At 45.7% G+C, this 25,267-nt stretch overlaps 1 protein-coding gene across 1 annotated transcript in view; it reads left to right on the top strand.

Moving 5' to 3' along the window:
- The first annotated feature begins 3,232 nt into the window (after positions 1 to 3,232).
- Positions 3,233 to 25,267, top strand: part of EFHB (EF-hand domain family member B) — a 400,940-nt gene continuing 378,905 nt past the window's right edge. Inside the window, exon 1 of the mRNA XM_069648882.1 lies at positions 3,233 to 3,379. Coding sequence (XP_069504983.1) covers positions 3,317 to 3,379 — 63 coding nt within the window. The 5' untranslated portion in view covers positions 3,233 to 3,316. The remainder of the gene's footprint in view (positions 3,380 to 25,267) is intronic.

Here is a 25,267-nt window from a genome sequence, read left to right on the forward strand (position 1 = left end):
TGTGCCCATCCAAGGGGGCCTGCCCCTACACCACTCCTGGAAACCAGAGCCTGCTGACTTGGAGAACACAGAAACAAGGAGGCGGTTACACAACGCCAAGGTGGACTTGGCCAGCAGGGCTGTAGCCAGTGACATCCAGGTTGAGGATACGGTGCTGGTAAGAACCCGAAATCGGAAGGGAAAGATGTCACTCCTGTACGAATCAGAACCGTGGACCGTATCCCGTAGAGAGCATGGCCTCGTGTCAGCCACCCGAGGGCATGAGTCGGTGTCGAGAAACGTCTCACACTTCCAGAAAATCCTGCCGACCCTGTGGGAGGAAAGCAAAGCAGACAGTAGTCCTGGAGAAGACGAGGCCGACACTGACAAACAACCCACGAGAAGGTCTTGGGGAGGAAGCAACCGCGGAGCCTCCTGTCCGCCATGAAGAAGAAAGAAGCAGGGACACACCCCATACTCCCCACCGAGAGAGAAGCGAGCGATATGCACTCCAAAAGCAACCAGTGCCATCGACGAGGTTGAAAGGCTACGTCCTCAATGTTGTCTACGTTCGGCCAGGCTGAGGGACTGATAACTAGCCCTGGCGAGTGACTTGAGGTGCTGCGTCAACGGCAGTTTGTTTTGAACAGTCATAAATTGTCCACATGTTTTGGGTGGCAGCCTAAGAGGAAAGCCACAGATGACTTTAATGTTTGAGTGACCATGTTTCTCATGTTTGAATACAAGTGATTTTCATGTTTGAATGGCTATCTAAAAGTTGATGAGGGATGTGATGTCCATGTGACTGCGGTCACGTGGGCGAGTAAATAAAAGAGAGTGCAGAGCCCGCCAAAAGGCAGTTCCCACTCGGGTACCCTCACCCCAGTGTCCGTGTCTCTGTTCGTGCTTCGCGCGCTCCATGCAGGTAGGCCCGGCCCCAATAAAATAATCCAGTGTTTTCACGAGTCTTGGTGATACAAAAGGTTGAGAGCTAGGCTTAACACTCTCCCAGTCCATGGGGTTGTCCGCTATGCTTTGCTCCTTTGGGTGTGCCTTTGAATGGGGGACACCATAGGGATCCCCCTCCTTTTATCCCTTCACCCATTGGGGTCAGACTCAAGTCTCTGTTTTTTAATTACCCCTTACTTTTTTTTTGGCGTACCAGCCACCTGCCCAAACATGAAACCTACCCATTCCTACTGATAGGCACTGGGTTCAGCATAAAAGTGTTCCATAGCTCTCAATCCTTTTCTGCCCACATGGCGAGTGGAAACACCCGATTCTGTTTTTGGCAGGGAGAGCCCATTTGTAGCCATACCTCTCAACTCAAACGCTTTTGTAGTGGCACCTTCCCTGGAATTAATGAATTTACCTGCCAGGCCTCCTACCCGTCCATTAATTACCAATGGGCTCTCTCACGCGCCACAAAACAAAATTCTCCTTTTTCACCCACCCTGGAGAATGAAAAGTTTGCTATGATGGCGTGTAAGGGGCTTGGCAGGTGAGTAAAGTGATCATAAGGCAGTTAACACCCTCTAAAAAGGGAGTGAGTTGAGAGGTATGGTTCAGCGGAATCACTGCAGAGTAAAGATGACCCTAAAGATGACACAAACTTTTAGCAGAATTCACTGGTTATGCATGATGGCACAGCTGACTGACAATAGCAGTCATGCCAACCCTCCTGATTTAAGTGGGAGACAATTTTCAATGAAAAATATAGCTATTTTTCACTTTCTACAGCCTTAAATAATTAAAAAAACAGAAATCTTGTAGGTCCCCAAGCCCTAGTCAACAAACTAGACCTGTCATAATATACCTTCATGATAGATGGTATCACTATCCCGGTTCCACCTGCAGTGAAAGCATTGGGAATTTACCTGGATGCCACCCTGATAAACACCTGCAGACCATTCCTCTCCATCAATAACTGCATTCCATTGCGCAATCCATCATAGGATCCAAACTGTACTACTGCAATGTTCTGTTCACTAGCATGTCTGAGCAGAAAATCAACAGACTGCAAGTCATCCAAAACAATGCCATCCAAGCTGCTCTTAGTCTTTCCAAATATGAGCACATCTCAGAGGCCAGAAGAAAGATACATTGGCTCCCGATTCGTGAACGCATCAAATTCAAAACCCTCTCCATTACCCACCAATACCAGACTACTCAGCCCCATCATAACTTACACAAAACTTGAAAAAGTCAAATCGACAAGGCTCACATACTCTGCCTTTTGCCACTGCTGACAGTCCAGAGCAGCGGGAGCCCGCTTCCCAGTCATTGCCACTAAGCTTTGGAACTCCCTGTCGCTTTCCCTTCGCTCTGAACCCTCAGGCTGCCATTCAGAAAATACTTTAAAAATTGTCTCTTCGCCTAATTGACGATGTCTACCCTCATCTACCAATCTAACTACCAGGCCTTGTCCTGTAACCACTGCCTAGATCACTCTGGATTGCTTCATAAATACACAAATAAATACATTCTAAGCCTAATACATTCCTATGGGAAAATTTATTTAATAAACTTCTTCCCATTTTCTTACAAAATCTCCCTCCCAGGCGCTTTAGAATGTTGAAATGTATGCAATAGGCCTCCTCTCTAATATGCATCATCATGAACTCTTGCAGAGAATAAAGTTAAAATGGAGCATTGCCTGGAAAATATTAAGCTCTATTTAATAATTTTAAAAGGTTAGTGGATCATTGACTAATTTCGGAATATACTTATTTTCTGTATAATTTGGTATGAATAAAATGCCTAATGTCTTTTTATCTGGGCCCATCATTCTGCTATTCGAAGAAAAACGTCCCTTCAATCATGGCCGCCGTGTTCTACATAGAAACAAAGAGCGTAGGGAGGGAAGGAAACCACATACAGGCAACAACCCAGTTAACAAGACACCCGTCTATGACAGAGATGTTGCTGTTGAAGATGGCTAAAAGAACCTTTACCCTATCCATATAAAAATAACATTTTTTTAAAAATAAAAAACGGAATCGTTTTTAAAACTATATCAAAAAGCACATTTTGTTCAAAATAAACATTTTACTTTACACATTTGAAAATATACGTATACAAAGGAACCACTTTAAATTAGTACAATCAAGTGAAGAATAAAAAAAACGTTTTGGTTTCTGGGCTTCTTGTATAGTCGGAAGTTCATAAACGAGCTACCTCTTGCTCTTGGACGCCTGTATTACTTTCTTCCTTGAACTAGGAGTCCTAGTCCCTCGTCTGTTTCTTTGTTTATAGTTGCCAGGCAACAGAGACAGACGCTCCCGGCTCTGAAGGCCTGGCGCTGCGTAGGGGGCCTGTCAAATGCACACGGTTCACCATGATGGACTTAAGACTTCGCTATGCGGGGCACTTCGTGGACCGATCTCCACAAATTGTGGCGGTGAGTGACCAAAGGAGGAAGTTCGCTTCGCGTGTATTTGTGTGTTGAATGGAAAGCAAACAACAAACACGTATCTTTCGACCACGTCATTCGGGGACGGCGTCAGGGCCTTTCACCTATTTCAATAAGAAAAAGGGGGCTGAGGGTCTTTGATTCTGGTTTAGTCTGCATTAGCACTTGCTGACAAAAGATAAATTACTCGCGTTCATCTCCCCCAGCTGCCTTCCCCGTGATAATCTGCAATGATCAACATCTTGCTGCATTCCTTTGTATATATTATTTAACACCCCCACCCACTAACCAGATTTTTTTAACCGAACTGTAGGCCAGCGGGTAGGGGGTTCCAAAAATGACATTGGAATGGGCACAGCCAGCCTTGACAAAGTTTCAGCCGGCCCTGCAGCACATGTGTATTGATAAAATGGTCACATTAACATTGATTTCTCACACAACTCCATTAATTTCCAGGAACGCCCTCCCTGTTGCCTTCGAAAATAAGCCTGAATACACCTTTTCATTCACAGGAAATAATCCGCTGTAGTGCTTTAGAAAATACAAACTTCAAAGTCCAGAAAATTCTCCAACCCTTCTACTATATGTCAAAGGACACACTTCCTACGGATTTACTGTGACTGTCCCCTTCCAATTGCCTAATCATACCACGCTATTTTGCTTAGGTCACCCATCTATTTTCTTCCCAGGGTACACTTCAATCTTATTCCAAGAGAAAACTGAATTCTTATCCATAGGGCGACGGACTGCGTCTTGGCCTTTCAACTTTTTCAGTTGAAAGTTGCCTCTTTGGGGGCCCTCGGCAACAGTCCCCAGCAACTTCCCCCATGTTGCCAGCCAGCACTCTTAGAACACGTCAACATATTATGTTCTATGTTCCTTTCACTCTGGGGCTTTATATGTGCGCTTTGCATTGCTCGGCTTACCTGCAGCGTATGCTGCATCCCTTCTGCCATCACTTCCCTCAGAGTATTTAGACGTGTTATCACCTCGTTGCCTTTTAACACTGGCTCCTCCACATCAGCCACTTGCTGACAAAGAAGGATTTATAGCTTTTCAGTGGGTATTTAGTGTTTCAGTTGCCTGCTGGCTCGTGATAATCGGCAGTTATTAACCTCCGGCTGCATTTCTTGGTCTTCGTTTTAATGTATGCACCCCACGGGTGTCTCCGACTGTTTTCCACTCTAAGCAAGAGGGACTCCCAACCATCATGTTGAAAGGAGCCTCACCAACCCCCTCCACCCGCCAACTTCTTAACCTGGCCTGCATAGGGCACTCTTCCACATAACTCCCAGGACCAACCTATCTAAATCCCCAAATTCATATCCCTCTACTTCACAGAACAAATCTACCTCCTTTAATTCATTAGAGATACATTGCCTTTTATACCTAAGTGTATATATAGTTTAATGCAAAGGCCAAAGCAATGTCCAGGAGATGTACTTCTTGTAGACACACAAGGTGCCTTCCGCAGATGTATTGGACAACAACAACTGCCCATCCTTTCCCCTCGGCTGTCACGCATATTCAGTCGCATAGCTATGGCAATTTTAAGGAATTTTGGGACCTAGGGCACAGAAACCCTTCCGCCTTTGCCCCACAAAACAAAGAAGGGATCTAAATCTCTGGCCACCCCTCTCGTCACTATCACAACCCAAAAATGTGCTGCCCTGATAGAAATTAATATATACCTATGGGTAGCCCCATTACTTCTTCATCCTGGCTAGAATCAGAATAATAAACAAGTGACATTTCAAAGACAACATTTGCAGTTTACAAGGAAGGTAATGTTCTAGCGTTGGGAAACTTCCTGCATAGTTTGAACCTGAACTCTCTTTTCCAACAAACACAACCTTAAATAAGTTAGCCTAAACCACTTAATCTGGAAAATTTTAAATGGAAAACACCCATAAAACAATAGTGGAAACAAGACTTTGTAAAAACTGAAACTCAGTTAACACAATAAAAAAAAAAAAAAATGTTCTAGCATAGGCGAAGGTCACATTTTAACAATAGCAGCCACCCAAAAGGTATATGAGCAGTAGTGTAGGTGCAGGACACACATCAGTTGGAGTTTGAAAAAGGTCCACCTACCACTGGAACTCAGATTAGGAGTCCTGCGGCATGTAAAAGTGCTCAAGCAGGGATACAGGAGACACACATAGCAGCATAGATGGAGGATATGAATTAGAAGCTTCCAGAAAGGGGTACACATATGAACAGAGACTGAGATGTGAAGAGCGGCATCCACGTGCAAAGAAACTAAGGACCTTGTGGTGTGCAATATTTCAGTGGTTGATATTGTTATATATGAAGCAACACTATTACCAGTTGACCCTTAACTGAATAATAATAATAATTTAACATTTATATAGGGCTACGAACCCTCAGGTATCTGAGTGCTGCTTAATATTACCCACAATGTGTGGTACTCATTTATCCACCGCGAGGCCGTGCCGGGATTTGAACCTGAATGCCAGGCTCTGCACAGATGTCAAAGCGAGCGCTCTACTCGCTGTGCTATCGGACCGGCTTCTGAAGCACATATCCTGAGAAATCGACCAATTGCAAGGTCTGAAAAGTCCCACACTCTTGAATCACATCTCCCGACTAACACTTAATGCTTCTCATTGAGGGTGTCTGCTCCGTTTTTGCAACCATCATTTTCAAAGAACTACATTATAGCCCTGCTAGTTTTTACAACCAGTGCTCTCTGATGCAGGTACTTTGTATTGTAACACATTAGTTGTTAATATAACCAAAGTCTCCATTCTCCAAGGTATGGGTCTCAGAGAGGGGAAAGGCCGAGTTCACCTTGTTGGAAATGTATACTGTGCACTAGCATAGGAAAACAGTTCTCTGAAACAATTGCTTATCATGCTGAGCTACCCCCTTAACCATTGTGGCACTCACCTTTATCAATCTGCATTTCAACTTGGGTTATTGTACATGATCAATAGAAAGGTGATAAGGTTCAGCAAGTTGTGCTGTAGTGTACACACAAACCGTGTACTACAGTGGACACATTCGGGATTATTTGATAAAATCAGACCATAGTTGTCAAGAACAACCAGGCATTAGGCTCAGATCCTCATCACATTATACATGTGTTATGTAGTACATGTGTTATCTATCGTCCTCCTGGTTCCACTTGACCATTCTTTGATGAACCTGGGTAATTCCCTGATTCTCTATCAACTAAACACCACCTCATTCTCTTAGGTGACTTTAAACTTCCCTCTCCAACCACTTCTCAGAAATCTGAACCTCAGTCTTTTCTTAATGACTAATCTACCCAATCATACCAGGGACAACTCATTGGATCTCTTACTCATCTCCACCTCTCTCAGCCTCTAATATAGTGTCACACCATCCCTGTCTGATCACTCCATTGTTTCTATCAACCTTTCCACCCTATGACCATGCCTCATCACCTGTCTCACCTATTACTAAAAGGAAATGTAAACCTTCTGATATTCCGCCCTTTCTCGCGGATTTACAGTTCTCACTCTCGTCCTACACACTTGATGCCTCTTCCAATAACACTGTGTTCGGCAGCTTCCAATCACTACCATATGACTCATTCTCCTCTCAATTCCTACTGCTAACTTTTACCCCTAAGTCTCATCATCTTCAACCATAGGTCACCCCATTTATTTGCTCTCTCCGCACAGACATGCATTGGCTGCTGCGCAAATAGAGGTGCACCCACTCGCATGACGACCTGAAATGTTACCTCTCTGCCCTGAACTGTCTTCATTCTATTTTCCTTTATCTGTCTGTTGATACCAACAACTATTGTTGCACTTGTACAATTATGAGGTTTATTATGAAATATATGTAAATCTGAGTTTGTAAATGATATCTTTTGCAATACACTGTGAATTTATTTTTCTATTATCAGGTTCTATGTTTAATGAATTTGATAAAATGGCAAGAATGGTTAATTCAAATGTATGATTGTAGTTAACATGCATGTGATAGTGTGTTGAGTAAATAGCTTAGGCTGGGACACTCCCTTAGACAGTGACTAGAGCATCCAGGCAGGAGTGATCCTTTCTCTGTATCTTTTCTTTTTTGGAGTAAGTGAGGTTGCAGTAAACCTTCATACTGCATTACCTATAGACCATTTCCCTGTGGGGACAGCCGTCATTGTTTCTGAACTGTCTCAAGTCTTCTCTTGATAGAGTGAGAACAGATTCCTACTGCACCCTCATTTTCTCTCACTCCAACCATACAGGGCACCCTAAACTCACTCCTTCTAAACCTATGACTATCAACTCCACTCTCACAGTTAATGACCTAGCTGAATACATTGCTGCAAAAATTTCCAAAATTAGTGACTCTCTCCTGACCTTCCTCTCACTCCATCCTCCTACATTCTACACTCCACTTACCCTGCCATCATCTTCTACCTCTAGCTCCGACTTTAGGCACACAAATACTGAAGATGTATTGTCTTAACCGATGAAGGCTAACCCCTCTCTTGCCCCATCAGACCCTCTTGCTCCTCAGCTAGTGAAGCCTGTTGCTCCTTTAAGGGACCTCTCACCTCACTGAACTATTCAACCTGTCATTTAACTCTGCTTGCTTTCCCTCAATTTTCAAAATGGCCACGGTCATCTCTCTCCTAAAAAAGGGGCTGACCCAAATCTACCAGCTAACATTCACCCCGTGTCTCTCCTTCCGCACTACTCTAAAGTGCTTGAAAGGGTTGTGTTCAAATGTCTTACCAATTACATCCACAACTTTTGTGACCTGCTACATGCAGTTTCCGCTCCTGTCACTCCACAGAAACTTCTCTCATGAATGTCTGCAGCTTCATCTCCTCTGCTAAGCACTCCAACCTATCCTCTATCCCATTTCCCCTTCCACCTGACCTGTCTGCTGCCTTTGACACTGCAGCTCACTCTGATCTTTTAATACCCTCTTTCTTCTTGGGATTCTCGATTAAGCCCTTGGCTGGATTGAATCGTACTTTGCACCTCGCCAATTCTCTGACCCCTGGAGCAATAACACCTCTCAACCCACTTCTCAAACTGTTGGTGCTCCACAGGCTCTGTCTTGGGTCCTCACCTGTTTATACTCTGCACCTCTGCTCTTGGGTCCCTAATATCCTCCTTTGGATTGTCATACCAACTCTCTGTGGACAATACCCAAATCTTCTCTTTTCCTGAAATCTCCTCTGATCTCCCTATCAACATTTCAGACTATCTCCCATCCATTAAATATTGGATGACTTTGCACTCTTGGGTGTTATATCCTACCAAAACGAGGGTACTCATATTCTCTGACAAATACTCTCTCTCATTTCTGACCCTGGCTAGCCAGTCCCCACCGGACACTGTCCCCTACTCTTCTTCAGCTAGAAACCTCATATTAGGAAATTCATGCACCTCCTTCCTTTAAACACAGCCAAGCCTCTTTTAACCACTCTTGTATTCCCTAAACTGGAGTACTGTGCCAGCATCCTCTCCCCAACTAGGCTTTCTGTCCTCTTGACAAGATCATTAACTTTGCTAAACAGGATGCTCTTTGAACTCCCCCACATCACACCGATTTCCTCGTACCGTCACCAGGCTGGATTGCTGAAGATTCAAAACAGGGCCAGATTTAAATTCTGCTCCTGGTTCACACATCTATCCAACTTTACAAGCCTTCTCGTAATCTCAACTCTGCCTCCTTGATTACCCTTGTGCCACTTCTCTCACCCTGTGCTTCCTCTCGCTTCTGCTCTTTTGTTTTCTTTCTCCACTTACATGTAATTCTCTTCCCCCGGATATATGAGAAACAGTTAAAAGCCAAACAAAAGCCTACCTCCTTGCCTCCCAGTTGCCCTCTTACCCTACCTCTAATATGCCTTCTAGCTAACATTTTTCTTGCACCTCTTCCCTGTCCCCCCCTTTCTACTGCCTCAACTCTAGCACTTCATCCATCATGGCCACACCCCTAACCGATCTGACCGTACCGCCTGCCTGCACTAAACATGTCTAATGTTGGTTGGTCCTTTATCTATGTCCACACATTTACTCCCCCCCCCCCACAACTTGGTCAGAATGTCACTCAAACTCAACCTATTGTAAGAAGCTCACTGCTTCCCATCAAATCTGATTTCTTTTCTATTGTACATTCTTTTGTGATCAAAAGAGCATTGTTCCTCACTGTATGAATTAATAAATGTGTTTTATGTTTTGTGAAAATGGGCCCCAACTTTCTTTGCATCAGGCACCCATGTGGGGGCCTCTTTTGCCCTCCCATATAGAAGTCTCTGCACACACACAGTTAATCACTTTCCAGTAAACAACCTACACTAATCCCAAACACCCTTGGAATTGCACATGTTTAGTTCCCCTCTGTCATGGGCTCTGAGTCAGGAGTGGACACTACAGTCACCCAGAAATTATGACACTGACGATGGTGAGTTAAGCAGTATTAAACTGGTGTTGTTCTTGTTTTGTCTTTTCTGCTCTCTTCTTATAGGCCTAGGGATTGAAGGTGCTCACTCCCCACATCACAAATAAGACTCAGAATAATGGACACATCCCAGTAGGGAATGAGACCAAGAGATTAGTTGTGAGAGGCAACAAAGTCTTTATGTAAGATTCAGCATCCAGAGAACTCTGCTGCAGTGAGAGCGCTCTGGCATACAATACAGACACAATGCATAATAAAAGGTTGCAGCGTCATCAGTGTATGTATATGGGGTGGCTTGGGAAATACCCCAGGCTATCAAAGACGGTTATTGTACCCGTGTCTATAAACATAGCTATCCAATGGGTGCCTTCCTGATCCTGGGGATCGGTGTTCGCCACAAGGCTAACGGGTCGCTCATTAGGTATACCTCTTGGAAGGTTATCACATGAATACACATGCCTGAATGTTTTCTTAGCGTGTTTGTCTTTACTCAGGAAACGTTTGATCTAGGTAGGTATCCATTACATGTTGTTGATTGTTGAGTTACATGACCGAGTCAAATAGAGGCACAATAATTAGATTCACGGTGTTGGGTAAATTTGCAGTAAAACATACCTCGATGCGCAGATTCCTATTCCTAATCAGATTATAATGGCAATTATCATGCAAATCTTTACTGCTAATGGAGACTAGGCCCAGATACTGATGTATTTTTCTGTTAAAAACTGGGGCAGCAGGCTTTGGACGGTATAACGATCTTGTCTTTAAAAAGAGCTGTGTAGTTGATGTTGTAATATTTAAAATTAAAAGGGTTGCTGACGTAAGCCCCAGAAAAAGCAGTGTTGTCCACAAAACCAATGATAATTATTTTCGGTAAGTGCCCCAGAAATAATTAATCTTGACTCGCGACATGGCTACCCACTGGAACACTGAACATTTTCAAGGATGTTCTCTCCAAGGGATATTTTAAGTTAGATACTTGTAGAGCATCAGCGTGAGCTAATCTGACTGTTGGGGGACACATTCACCCTTTTAATAAATGAACTCGCTGATACGATTATCAGCTTGTAGGCTTCAGCATCATCGCTGTTAAGGCTAAAGACATTTTTATTTCTAGAAAGTTTAATTGCAGATCAATGCCGTTCACCATTAGTGTTCCTGAAAAAATAGATCGGAGTGTAGACGGCCTAGTAAATCAAAATGTCTGCTCCCTGTTGCATGTGTTTCTCTTTTTATAAATCCGATGTTGGACCCATCTAGAGCATAATCCTCCATATGTCGGCTGAGTCCCTATAGAAAAGCACAGCTGTAAGGTGGATGTACAAAGCGTCATTGCATAGCTTAGACTTTAAGGTTCTATTAAAGCGTTCAACAATAGCTGCCTTAACCTCATTGTATGTTATAAAATAATACACGTTATGTTGTTTTAGAAGATTTTGGAAGGGCCTATTTAAGAATTCCTTGCCGGCATCCGTTTGTGATTTTACAGGAACCCAAGCTTTGCTGAAAACATGTTTGAAAGCGGCCGTCACTCTTGATCCGGTCATATCCCTCAAAACCTTTGCAAAGGCATATTTTGATAAAATATCAATAACCTTTAGGATGTACTGCGCCCCATCATTCTGCTTTTCATAGGTGCGCATATGCTGTAAAGTAGACTGCCACTGTTGGTCTCTTTCATCTACCACGGCTCTTGTTCTTTTAAAATGTTTTCTAGCATTTTTATGAAGGCTATATGCCTCTTGACCAGATAACCATTCCTTAACAGCTCTGCGTGTGATGGGTTTGTTGTCATGTTGTAGTTTTTAATAAAGCGCATCAACACCCCCATAACTGCCAATGCCGCTTTCATTATAATAGCTTTCGTGCATGCTTCAATGAGAGCCTTTCAATGCTGAAGCACTTCAAAAAATAAACAGAGGCATAATGGTTGAAAGACGATTTTATGACGGCTATTATACATCTAGGGTCTGACACAACGTTACCATTTGTGATATTTTTTCAGCAGCATTATAAATGGCATTATAGAAAATCTCCCGCTCCCCCGCGTATAACTCTGTATGCATAAAAGACTCGAAGGATTTAAAAGTTCATACAATTCACGGTCCTGTAAAACGTATCCTTTAATGCTGAAGTAATGGTCATACAATTTCTCCAGAAGCTGTTGCAATACCGCTCTAGGGTATAGGTATAGAGAACCCATATCATATTTGTACAGATGCCAGTATTCATCCAATACCGGTAGCCAGGTGTTGGTACATATGTTACCTACACACATCAGGCTTTTACAAAACTGCTCAGGTCGGGGTGTAGGTATCTGAAGATATTTCAGGGTATCTGGGGTGATTTCCAATATCCGCTCTTTCAGCATAGCGTATAACAGTTTTTCCACACATACACGCCCAGGTTTCAGTTTACGATCCACACGCCTTGCTGGCCCTTCAGAAATGTTATCCTAGAAACAAATATGCACATATAAGGAGCCAACTCTTGGTATTTCTTTTCTCTTTAAAACAGTTTCCGGCGTGCTGCACAAGGCTTCAGGGTCTTTCCAGAAGTGCATAGGTGTCAAAAATCTTTTTCCATTAACTGGGCTAGCCTGTTTCTAAAAACCACAGGACCAGCCATTTGAAAAGATCTAATTTCTTTCTCTGGATGGCAGCTAAAGTATATCTCTATGAATGTTTTTGATAAAACACTCTCCACATTAGCATGTACGCAGATGCTCATACCTTAATAGACCTCTTTAAGCAGTTGAAAAGCTTTAGATGAATTCAACAAAAACATATTCGCCGTATTGCTCTAGCGTGATAATTCAAAAGTAAACCGTCACAAGCATCCTGTTGCGGGTCATCCCATTTCTGCCCTTAACACCATCAGTAATAATCACGCTTCAAGCATATTTTCACTACACAGGCTGCAAAACCCTGAACAGTTGAGGTTTCCAAAAAGGTCATAGGTTCCTCTTCTTCTTCATCAGAACTTTCAACGCGTTTTAAGCAGACACACTTCTTACACTTATTACTGGCTTGGGTTGCTGGACTTTGATCATTTGTGAACAGCACACACAGTAAAAATGACGGTATTGAATGAAGACCACCGACTTTCAGCGCAATCAACTTTATCTGCAGTTTTCTGCAATTCAAAAAGAAAGAAGTTTAACTCTTCAATATATATTTTTTACACAAACACACACTTTTTTCCTACATACCAAATTGCACAGGGCAGGTCTCTCAGCTTCCGCCTCCATAGTATCATCGCCATCCATAAACACTCCGGCCTCCACAACATCCTCTGCATCCATAAACAACCTATCTTCAGCTGAACTTGCTTCCAACCCGGGTGTCATGGCCGCCTCTGGAAACTGCTCGTCCAGGACGCCCAGATCCGCATACAAGGGCTCTTGAAGAGTCTTCATAGATTCGTCCATAGCCTTCAGACCTGCCTCTGTGTAGTCTGCGTCCGTTATACCTTCCTCTACACCATCACAGCATTCACCAGCAGCTTTGAAAGGGTGGGAATCAGGATGTGACATATCACCAAGATTCATTAGAAAAATGCCCTGCTCAACTCATCTTCATACTCCATCCCACTACCGGCGGGGCATCGCGATTCTTCATCAGCTACAGGAATTGTTGTTGTTGGGCTTCTCGGACTATCATACTTTTTAATGGTGTTGCATTCATCATCCCCTAAGGTATTCTTAGAGTACTAGCTGTAACGCTTCATGATTCAGGGTATTGCTAGAGTTATTCAAATAGTATAGCCAGTTTTCAGGAGCACTGTATACCTGTCTCCGGAGCCCCTTCTGTATATATACACTTCACTCCGGACCTATAGAGGAGGCTGTATGACTACATCATCTCCTCAACACCCCTGATGCACCATGACCCATTTCAGATAAGAAGCATCCTGCCTACACCACACTGCCCCCTAACATCACAAATTCATACCTGCATCATCTCTCAGCGCCCTGTGCCTTACTACCACTTCATGGGTCTTGCAACGACCTGGGGAGTGTACAACACATCCCTCTACGCCCTTTCCACCTTCTCTTCACACCAATTACTACTGGGTCCAGTCACACCCCTTCACCCCGCAACCTACAGGTGGACCTTCCAGTTACAACACCTTTGCCCTCATCCGGCCTAAGCCTTCCAACCCTCACATAACTTCCGGGGGACCCCCATGAGTTCATTACTAGGGTAGGAGTAAGGGGGGGAACTTCCGGGACGCTGCCATGATGTCAAACCCCCTGCTGCTACACGCCTAGCCCAAAAATCATGGCTCACCCCCACTGTGTCACTTCCGGGCATGGGCCTTTCCTAGGGCAGCACTTCCGGAACACCCCGCATGACATCACTACCGCACCGGGACTTCCCGTAGGGAGGGACTTCCGCTAGCATGGACCTTCCAGAAAGGTGGAATTTCCGATAAGGGCGGGGCTTCCTGGCAAACCCCATGATAGCCCTTCTGGGGAGGGACTTCCTGGCAACCCCCATGATGTCACTTCTGGGGCGGGACTTCTGGATAAAAGGGGCGTGGTCACCTGTCAAGTTGATGAAAGGTATACCCTACCTCTACTGTGGTGGGCACATTTCTAGGGTAACTGTGTTACACCTCAAATTTGTATTTATTTTTTTTAGTTTATAAAGCGTGCAATCAGCCCAGGGGCATCGAGGCGCTGTTACAAGGAAATGACTTCATTACATGAGGCATTCTTGAAGGTGAAAGACACGTGGCAGACATTGTGAAACATTGCATACATATGACTTCATGTTCGAGGGTGGACTCAATGAACATGTTCTTATGTAGGCCAAGTTGTCTTTGTGAGGCCCTTAAGCGATATGTAGTTGAGGTCCCCTAGGTCCTGACTATGCCCATGGAAGACTTTGCAGCTAAAGAGAGGACGATGATGAATACCCCAGCGTTGCTGCACAGTGCCAAGAGACTGAGAATGACAGCATTGCAGCATCCAGTGGAGGGGCTGGGCAGCTTGTTGGCCAGCCTGTCCCAATAGTATTACAACTGTAACATCAGAAAGACCTACAGACCAACATAAAGTAATGACCACCTAAATTCTGCTGTTAGTTATAATAGTTTATGATATAGCTGCCTATTTTTTCCCAATACATGTTTATGCATTTCAGCTCACTGTACCTTTCACAGAAGGGAAATGGCCATTTGCATATCAGTCTTCGTCCCGCCCACACGAAATGACAGGCAATTCTCTTCTGAACAAGAGTACCAACAGCAACCCCAGACACGTGTTTTAGCCTTGTTGGGCATCATCAGTGAGGTGGAGCTGTGCCTCTCTGAGCACAGTGAGCAAGGGGCCACGTCTGGATGACCCTTGGAAAATTAGGGTGACTAATCCTATGTTAAACCTACCCTTTAGCTTTTCCTAGGGTCATCCAGACGTGGACCTCTTGCTCACTGTTCTCAGAGAGGTACACAGTAATAATAACTCAGTAAAAAATGAAGACTACTAAGCATTTAAGAAGTACACATAACCTTTACTGAAAATAACTAAGGGCAAAATAAAGAAAGCAACAAAATCCCAACTTGTAATACCTAATGTATTAGATTAAACGAAAAAATGTTTTTTCTAGCAATATGTTTTCGAGCAGTTGAATGCAGAATGGGGCTGACTTGTGCTTGGATGCCCCCCACCCCCACGACCCCCCTCACCCGTTTCAACACTGGGAATGGGGTATGTGCAAATCATTGGGTAATGGTTTTATCTGGGGTTATATGGTGGGGTTTTTCCTTGTAGTGCCAAGTCAATAAGGAATCAAAAACATATTTTAGAACACAAATTAAATGATACCTGTAGGAATGTTTGCTTTCTTCTTTCACAGCATCTTTACTTTTAACAATGAAGTAACATGGAGCAGAAGGAACGGGCAGAGACATTTTGCTTTGCACTGTAAGTCATAAAAGCCCTCCTTCTCCCCTCTTTCATGTAGTGCTGGGAAATGTGTAGGTACACATTAGTAGCCATAGAAACCACCAAGAGGTCATGCACATTTCAAATGTAGTACGCTTTCCTTCGTGTTCTGCGTACACTGCCCGAGCCGTATGGGGCCTCCGTACTGGAATTGCAGGGTGTGCTGCATGTCCAGATTGAGGTCCCTTAGCAGAGCTGTGTGTGTGTGTCCTACTACTATAATTGCAGAGAGCACTGCAGCTCAGCACTGAAGTGCACTGATGGAGCAGTGTGTAGGCTTCTGCGCTGGAATAGGTGTCTGTCTCTCTTGCCTGCCGGATGCTGCAGCTCATGGTGCCTTAGTAGAGCTGTGTAAATCGTAGTACTGGAATAGCAGGAATCACTGCAAGGGAGGAAGAGGCGCATTAGTAGAGCTGTTTGTGGGTCCAGTACTGTAATAACGGGGGTTACTGTAAGGGAGGAAGAAGGGTCATTAGTAGAGCTCTGTGCGGGTCCTAGTACTGGACTAGCAGGGAGCATTTCATCTCTGGGCTGAGGTGCGTGCACTGGCGGAGCAGTGTATGGGTTCCTATGCTGTGGCAGGTGGGTGTGGGATGCTGCTGCTCAGAATTCAGGTCCTTAGCAGAGATGTGTGTGGGTCCTAGTACTGTAATAACGGGGGTTACTGTAAGGGAGGAAGAAGGGTCATTAGTAGAGCTCTGTGCGGGTCCTAGTACTGGAATAGCAGGGATCACTAGAAGTGAGGAAGAGGTGTATTAGTAGAGCTGTGTGTTGGTTCTAGTACTGGAATAGCAGGGATCACTGGAAGGGTGGAAGAGGTGCATTATTAGAGCTGTGTGTGGATCATAGTACTTAAATAACCGAGATCACTTCAAGGGAGGAGGAGGGACATTAGTAGAGCTGTGTGGACCAGTACTGTAATAACGGGGGTTACTGAAAGGGAGGAAGAAGGGTCATTTGTAGAGCTCTGTGTGGGTCCTAGTACTGGAATAGCAGGGAGCATTTCAGCTCTGGGCTGAGGTGCGTGCACTGGCGGAGCAGTGTATGGGTTCCTATGCTGTGGGTGTGGGATGCTGCTGCTCAGAATTCAGGTCCTTAGCAGAGATGTGTGTGGGTCCAGTACTGTAATAACGGGGGTTACTGTAAGGGAGGAAGAAGGGTCATTAGTAGAGCTCTGTGCGGGTCCTAGTACTGGAAAAGCAGGGATCACTAGAAGTGAGGAAGAGGTGTATTAGTAGAGCTGTGTGTTGGGCCTACTACTGGAATAGCAGGGATCACTGGAAGGGAGGAAGAGGTGCATTATTAGAGCTGTGTGTGGATCGTAGTACTGAAATAACCGAGATCACTTCAAGGGAGGAAGAGGGACATTAGTAGAGCTGTGTGGACCAGTACTGTAATAACGGGGGTTACTGTAAGGGAGGAAGAAGGGTCATTTGTAGAGCTCTGTGTGGGTCATAGTACTGGAATAGCAGGGAGCATTTCAGCTCTGGGCTGAGGTGCGTGCACTGGAGGAGCAGTGTATGGGTTCCTGTGCTGTGGCAGGTGGGTGTGGGATGCTGCTGCTCAGAATACAGGTTCTTAGCAGAGATGTGTTTGGGTCCTAGTACTGAAATAACAGGGATCACTGCAAGGGAGGAAGAGGTGCATTAGCAGAGCTGTGTGTGCGTCCTAGTACTGAAATAACAGGGATCACTTCAAGGGAGGAAGAGGTGCATTAGTATTAGTATTGGTGTTGTTTTCATTTCTCCTCCTTGCTTCAGAGTCGAGGTCCTGCAGCCTCTCACCTTCCCAATCTTCATTTTCCTGGTCTCCTTGTCTCTGCAGGGCTGTTGCAGCCACTTGGTTGAGGTATGTGCAATTATCCATTGCCCTCTGCACCTCGTGGGAATTGTGGGAGCATTTTTGAAAATTCATTTAAAAAAAACTATAGAAAATCGCTTCTTGAAGCGCTTCCACATTGCGCCATTTGGCAGTGTTTATAACATCCTGCTGCCTGCTGCACCTTAAATTTGGAAACTTTTTGGACTTTCTGCCTGCAAACTCTGTTCACCATGTGGTGCTTTCAATATGGCCGCCCTGGCCTCATCTCCATCTGAGGCTGTGTGTGCCTTCCTGGCTGCCTCTATGGTGCTCTGCCATTGGCTGGGGTCTCTTCCTGACCAACGAGGGACCGACAGGCTTTAGCCGGCCCCCTTACCCAAGGCCCGCTTCTAAGGCTGCTGTCAGCTTCCCTGTCTGCTTTCCGGGATGCTAATACAACAGCCTGACCCTCCCTGGGGTTGCCATCTCTTTTCAACTATGAACCTGGACTTCCAAAAATGTCCCGCTTCCCCATCTACTGGTTAGTTTCCCTCTTTCTGCCTACCCTTTCTATTTTCATTTCACTGACCTTCACTCTACTTTCTTCCTGTTTTTTAACTTGTCTTCCTTTCATGCTCTCGTTTGAGCATTCACCTATAATCCCACCTCATTTCTTTTACCAATTGGTGCCTTAGCTATTGCCTTGATTTTCAATTTTGGGTGTGGTTTGGGAAAGTCAATTTTGGGTGTGTTTTTGGGAAAGTCAATTTTGGGTGTGTTTTGGGAAAGTCAAATTTGGGTTGTTATTGGGAAAGTCAATTTTGGGTGTGTTTTTGGAAAAGTCAGTTTTGGGTGTGTTTTGGGAAAGTCAAATTTGGGTGTGTTTTTGTTCACCTTACTTTGTCCCTAATTTGTTACCTGCTAGCCCAGTGACCGCTCCCTATCTCTGATCTCATATATTTCTCCTACTGCCTCCTCTCTCTACCTGCACATGGCATTATCTGTTTCTCCTATCTATTCCAACTGTCTCTCTATCAACTTTCCCTCCCTTCTCACTAAGTCTGGTAAGAAGAAATTCAAAAAAGATATCTTGTTTTGGGACGTGGCTAACTAGCCATGGAATAGGACGTGCCTGGAAGAGCTGCTCCTGAGCATCCGACATTGATCCGAAAAAACACGCAGAAAAAACAATCCACGTTCCTTGAAAATGAAGGCATGGACGTGGGAATAGGTGCCCTGCATTAACTGAAAAAGGTAGACGGATTGGAAGGAGGAAGGAGCAGGAAAGAGGCTCTTCAGAAAGCAGCCACTTCCCAACGATACAAAACAAAATGGCGGATAACAAAGGGAATGAGTTTGCGATTGTGGTGGAAATCGCATAGACTAGTGCGGCGGAGGCTGAAGAGGAGGACCGGCGCCTGGTGACTGTGCGGGGCCAGGACGCGCCTGCCTGTGAGGGTGAGGAGGGTTTTCGCTCCGCCGAGTCCATTGCAGGACTCGGGGCGGTGGAGCGCTTTGCAACGTGGGCACAGCGGTCGCATTCGGTGAGCCCCAGCATACAACCACGGCAGAGCGCCTGATGCGAGTGTGATGTTTCGGGCGGCAACAAAAGTAGAAACGCGCTGATGCCGCAGGGCTGAAACATTGTCATTACTACAATGGCCGGTGTAAGATCTGCGCTGTGCGCGGAAGCTAGCGCGGATCACATCATACAGTTCTGCTGTTGCACGAACGGCACTGAGTTTGAGCCGGCGGAGCGGATAGATTGTCTCTATGAATCGAACAGCTGCAGCAGAGCTCCGGATGCGCATCGTATGTTCCGAGCAGCCGCGGATGTAATAATGCATGCAAAGCTGCCGGTGAGAAATATTTGAATAAACAACGGTGAGCGAGCCGAGCCGTATGAGGGGTGTCAACGAGGCTTGCAAAATACATGTTTTGATCATAGTGGGGCACGGAAGGCACCAACCAGAACGCTTCCCTGATATTATATTAGACAGAATAAGCACCCCACACAACAAAGTTTACACTGGTGCTCAAAGGGCAATGGGAGTCGGCTCTACTATCTTGCAGGGGAACATGCGCCTCGGGAACTGAACCAATCTGATATTACCACCCCTAGGAGCAGTTGGGACTTGCGCAATAAAGATAGACCCACACTAGCACGCTGCTGTGTAAATATAAGCATTGGAGAACACTGGCACTAGGGTAACCGGAGTGAACAATAAGCTAACTTATCTGGGACAGTTGCTGGATGATAGCACGATAAGAAGTAAGGCGGCAGACGCTGAGTTGGATGCATAACACCAAACGCCACATAAAGCCCGAGGTACGGTGGTAGTGGAGAAGAAGGTGCACCTAGTGGCCCTCGAGGACAAGTGAAGAGGGTATTGTCTGCAATAGTCAGAGAAGCTACGTGGGAGGATACAACCCACTTGAAACCGTAACACAGCGCATGCTACCATATACTGCAGTCCTCTGAGGAGGGCGCTCCCGGGCCCGAACTGACCTGGTGGCGTCACAGAAATACCAGGAGACAGAACTTGCACGATACGGAGGGACCAGCACTGGATGCGCAGACAGGGTTGCATGATGTCGGTGAAAGGACTTAGGACCAAGAGTAAACAACCCACAATGGAGGTCTTCGCCAAGACACAACGGACTCCCACTGCTCCGGCACAAAGCTCAGTGGCAGCTTCTGCAGACGGCACTCCAGAGGGAGAAAACCACCTGGTCCTAGCAGCTATAACAGAGCTAAGAACCACATGGGGGACAGCAATGGCGGACCTACGAACAGCCTTGGAGAACAAAATAGATGCAGTGGGAATAGAAGTCCCCCTGCTGCGACAGGATGTCAGAGCGCTGGCAGAAAGAACAAGTGGTCTAGAGAGTGCGGTGAAAACCAACACAGATACCAGCACAAATAACGTGAAGGAGGTCCACATATTAAAGCAACAGGTGGCTAATCTTGAGAACCGAGCAGAAGAAGCGGAAGGAAGGGCAAGACGGAACAAAATCTGTGTGGTCGGCCTGCCAGAGGGAGAAGAAGGCCAGGACCCCATGGACTATGTGGAGAATATGATCTTGCAAGAGATAGGCGCAGACAAGCTCTCACAAGGGTTCACTGTTGAACGAGCACACCGGGCCCTGATGAGGAAACCACTGCCCGGGACCCTCCTCGGGCGATTATTGCAAAGATCCTGAACTATAAAGATAGAGAGAAGATTTTGGAGTACTTTCGTAAAGGTGGAACGATAGAAAGGGCATCTACCAACATCACGGCGTATCCTGATTACACAATGTTGGTGCAGAGACAGCGATACAGCTATGTGGCGGTCAAGAGGAGACTGTGCACGGCTGGGATCAAGTACATGCTTTTGTACCCTGCGAAGCTAAAAGTCTTGCATAAAAGTAGAGCGTTCTTTTTTGATACCCCAGAGGAAGCTGTGGCATGGCTGGACCTGCAGGGCTGTCCAGAGCGAGGTGAGGAGCAGGATCATGAGGAGCACGATAAGTGAGGGGGATGCATCATGAATACTGATGGGATAAGTGGGGGGGGGAGCCCCAGCAAGAGACTGTGGAACATTCGAATTGTATTATGTCACTTTTGGACTTACTGATCCTGTTGGACTGGAATATAGAGAATAAAATGCATAAGTTAACTGGATAGCATTAGGCGCAGTGTACTTGTAGTAAACAGGAGCAGCAGAACAAAGGCAACCTACCCCCCAGAAATTAGTAGTAAGACAGCCACTAGGCCGGCTTTACCCTGCTGAGCCGCGAGTACGGGCTATTGCCAGAAAGGGCTAGATGCGGGGGTGCCTGAGATTCAGGGATGGAACTGGGCAACAGTTGGGGAGGGTGTTGTTGGGACAGGGAAGGGAGGTGTGAGGGAGGGAGGGAGGTTGGGGTGTTTGTTGTGTTTTTAGTTAAGAGATGTTTGAGTTGGGAAACAAGCCTATATAGATGAGGAATACAATCGAATCTGGACTGCATTGGTGGGGGGAGGATGGGGACTCTAACAAGTCGTGGAAGACCTTAAAATAATTACTTGGAATGTCAGGTGGCTCAATAGCTACTTAAAGAGGAATAAGGTTATGTTATACCTGCGTAGGCAGAAGATAGACATAGCCTTTCTGCAAGAGACGCACCTGATGCAAGATCAGATGGAGATGATTGGGAGGAAATGCAAGGGGACTGTGGTGGGCTCGTCTTATTCAGCTTATGCCAGGGCAGTGATTATCTGGGTGGCACCACATGTCCCGTTTCAGCTATTACAGACGATAGTTGAGACGGACGGGAGGATGGTCATGATGACGGGATTGGTGGAAAATAGGGAGATAAGCATTGTAAATACGTATGCCCCGAATCAAAACACGGCGGCATAGTTTAGAACCCTGTGTAACAACCTTAGCATGTGTGTGGGGAGCGCGGTGATCTGGGGGGGGGGTGACTTCAATTGTGTACTAAACCCTAAGGTTGATAGATCAGATGGGAAAATGGATAGACCCACCCCAGCCGCTAAAGCGCTGCAGACACTGTTGGATGACTTTGGGTTTGGAGATGTGTGGAGGTCACAACACCCCCAAGAGAGGCAATATTCGCATTATTCTGCCCCGCAGCAATTACACACAAGGTTGGACTATGTCTTTATCACACAAGACATAATGACTGAAATCACGCAAGTGGAATATAAAGCGAGGGTCCTCTCAGACCACTTGCCTCTGATACTCGGATGTCAATATCGACCCCCGAGAGCGAGGATTCTGACATGGCGCCTCAGAGCAGAGGCGCTAAAAGAGCCCTTTTTTGGGGAGGATATGAGGGAGGAGATTGTGAACTACTTTGAGACGAATACTGGTAGTGTGGACTCGGCGGGCATGTTGTGGGAAGCCTTGAAAGTTGTGATGAGAGGGGTAGCCATAGCAAAATCTAAAGGATTGCAAGGAGGGATCCAGGCTGACCTTCAGGAAATGGAGGGAGAATTGGAAAGGGCATTGAAGGGAGAAAATAATACTAAGGAAGATGCCGAACTGATACTCAGGCTTCAGCAGAAATCTGCTGGGCACTGTGAAAGACTGTGTATCCTTAACTATAAAAAATATATAGAGAGACACCATGCGGGAGGGGATAAACCAGGAAGGATCTTGGCATGGCTATACAAGAGTGAAACCCCCAGACCCACGATTAGAACAATAACAAGGGAAGATGGAAGTGTAGTCGATACCCAAGAAGGAGTTAACCATCAGTTTTCAGACTATTACAGGCTACTATATGGAGATGATGGGGAGAGTAATTACACAATGATAGTAGAAACAATGGAGGATATAGGATTGCCACAGATCAGTGCTGAGGAGAGAGAGGAGCTGGATGCACCGATTACTTTAGAAGAGTTAGAAGAGGTGGTAAGACAGTTGCCCACCAGCAAGACTCCGGGGGCTGATGGACTCCCAAGGGAATTCTATAAAATATTTAAAGGAGAGGTGCTACCTCTGCTTTTAGAAATGTTGAATGAGGCATATGAGCTGGTCAGACTGCCAGAGTCACTTAGAGAAGCGATTATAATACCGCTTCCCAAACCTAACAAGCCTGGGCATAGCTGCGGTTCATATAGACCCCTATCAATGTTAAATCAATATAGCAAAATACTGACGGCCGTTTTGGCAAACAGATTGAGAAGGGTTATTGGCAAATTAATACATCCTGACCAGACGGGCTATGTCCCAAACAGGAACATATCTAATAATCTCAGACGACTCCATCGAGTTATTGAGCATGGGAACGAGAATGAAGATGAATTGGCAATCGTGTCATTAGACGAAATAAAGGCCTTTGACTCGGTGAAATGGCCATGGTTGTTGGCGGCCTTGGCGGGCTATGGAATGGGGCATGGATATCTACAGTGGGCGAAAATGTTATATAGTGAACCGCTGGCCAAAGTTAAAATAGGAGCAGTGATATCTGAAAGATGGCAACTCCGTAGGGGTACCAGACAAGGATGTCCATGGTCACCTATGCTCTATATATTAGCCCTGGAACCCCTAGCGATATATTTGAGGCAACAATATGATACAATAGGCATTGCTGTGGGAGGGGAACGACATCTAATCTCCCTATATGCGGATGACCTGCTGTTGTACTTGCGACACCCGGAGGAGAACCTCCAATACATCTTGGAAGTGATGGAAAGATATGCAGGACTGTCTGGTATAGCAGTGACCCCTCAGAAATCTAGCATGTTCCCATTGGGTGGATAGAAAGGGATCCCATTGAAACGGTTGCCGGTGTTACAGATACCGGGGGGGTTAGCACATTTCGCTATTTAGGGATAGATATATACCACACGGTGGAAGAGGAGCATAAGCGCAATACAGAGGTAGCCATTAAGAAAATTGAAAATTGCATGAGGTTTTGGGTGAAGCTGCCTTTAGCAATGATGGGACGGGGGGCAATGTTGAAGATGGTGGTCCTACCTAGGCTTCTGCACTACTTTGGGAATATACTGCACTTGATACCAAAAAAGTTCTTTGTTAGATATATAGCAAGCCAGCTGCAATATGTGGCTAAATGGCTCTCAGAGGAGGTGACCTCTGAGTCCAGGCTGTTTAGACAAGATTGTGCCCCATGTTATTTAAAGGAGATCATGTGGCTTCCCAAGGCAGAAATAGAAGGGCGCCCAAAGATGATGGTACTTGGATGGAAGATGTGGCGCAGGGCGTGCCAGATGATGGAGAGCCCATCCCCTTGTTCCCCGCAGGTACCATTAGTAGCACTGGCGGGGGAAGAGAAGCAACTAAGGATGACGATCAGAAACCACTGGGAACCGGTTGGGATAGCAACAATGGGTGATGTTTGGCAAGAAGGGACTATAATAGATTTTGAGGCGTTGAGGGAGGAAACTGGGTTACATATAGGCCAGTATATCGCGTATCATAGAATGGTGCGGAGAATCAAGAGGACATGGCCCGAAGTGGTACTGGAGGAAGAACCAGATGTTACCATAGATACAATCTATGACATAGCAGAGGGGGGACATGAGATATCAAGAATATACGAGATGATGATGTCCAAAGTAGGAAAGGAGGTAGTTCAACTGAGACCAGACTGGGAGGCGGAAGTGGGAGCCCCGATGGATGATGGGATGTGGGAACGAGCCCAAGGGTACCATAAGAAGGTGTCGAGGAATGCAAGACTAAAGCAGATTCAACTGTATATTACGCATAAGGCGTATATGACACCCCAGAGGATAGCTAGGTTTAAAAATGTGGGACGGCAAGCATGCCCCAAATGTGATGAAGAGAATGCTGGTATGGTACATATGTTTTGGTCATGTCCGGTCATCGAGCGTTTTTGGAGCGAAGTGGCACACAGACTAGCAGAAAGAGGTATTAAGATTGTGGTCGATACAGTGTGGGTCTGCTTATTGGGGGGGTTCCCTAGACCACAAAAACTCAAGCACGTGAGCAAACTAAAGGACCTGGCATATGCGCTGGCAAAGAGGAGAATTGCTATGGGGTGGAAGACATGCCACAGACCACGGCTAGAGGTATGGTGGAAAGATGTGCAGAAATGGGCTGAGGCAGAAACCATGGTATGGCAAGAATCAAGCAGTACTGGGGGGAGGAGGAGACAGAGACCCTGATGGCCTGGAAATTATTAATAGCAGAGTTATTTGGGTCAATGCGAGACCCAACGGAACCCATGGCAAAGGA

This window comes from Ambystoma mexicanum, chromosome 2q (genome assembly GCF_040938575.1).
Source record: "Ambystoma mexicanum isolate Mex_15411 chromosome 2q, UKY_AmexF1_1, whole genome shotgun sequence".
In the NCBI taxonomy this organism is placed as follows: domain Eukaryota; kingdom Metazoa; phylum Chordata; class Amphibia; order Caudata; family Ambystomatidae; genus Ambystoma; species Ambystoma mexicanum.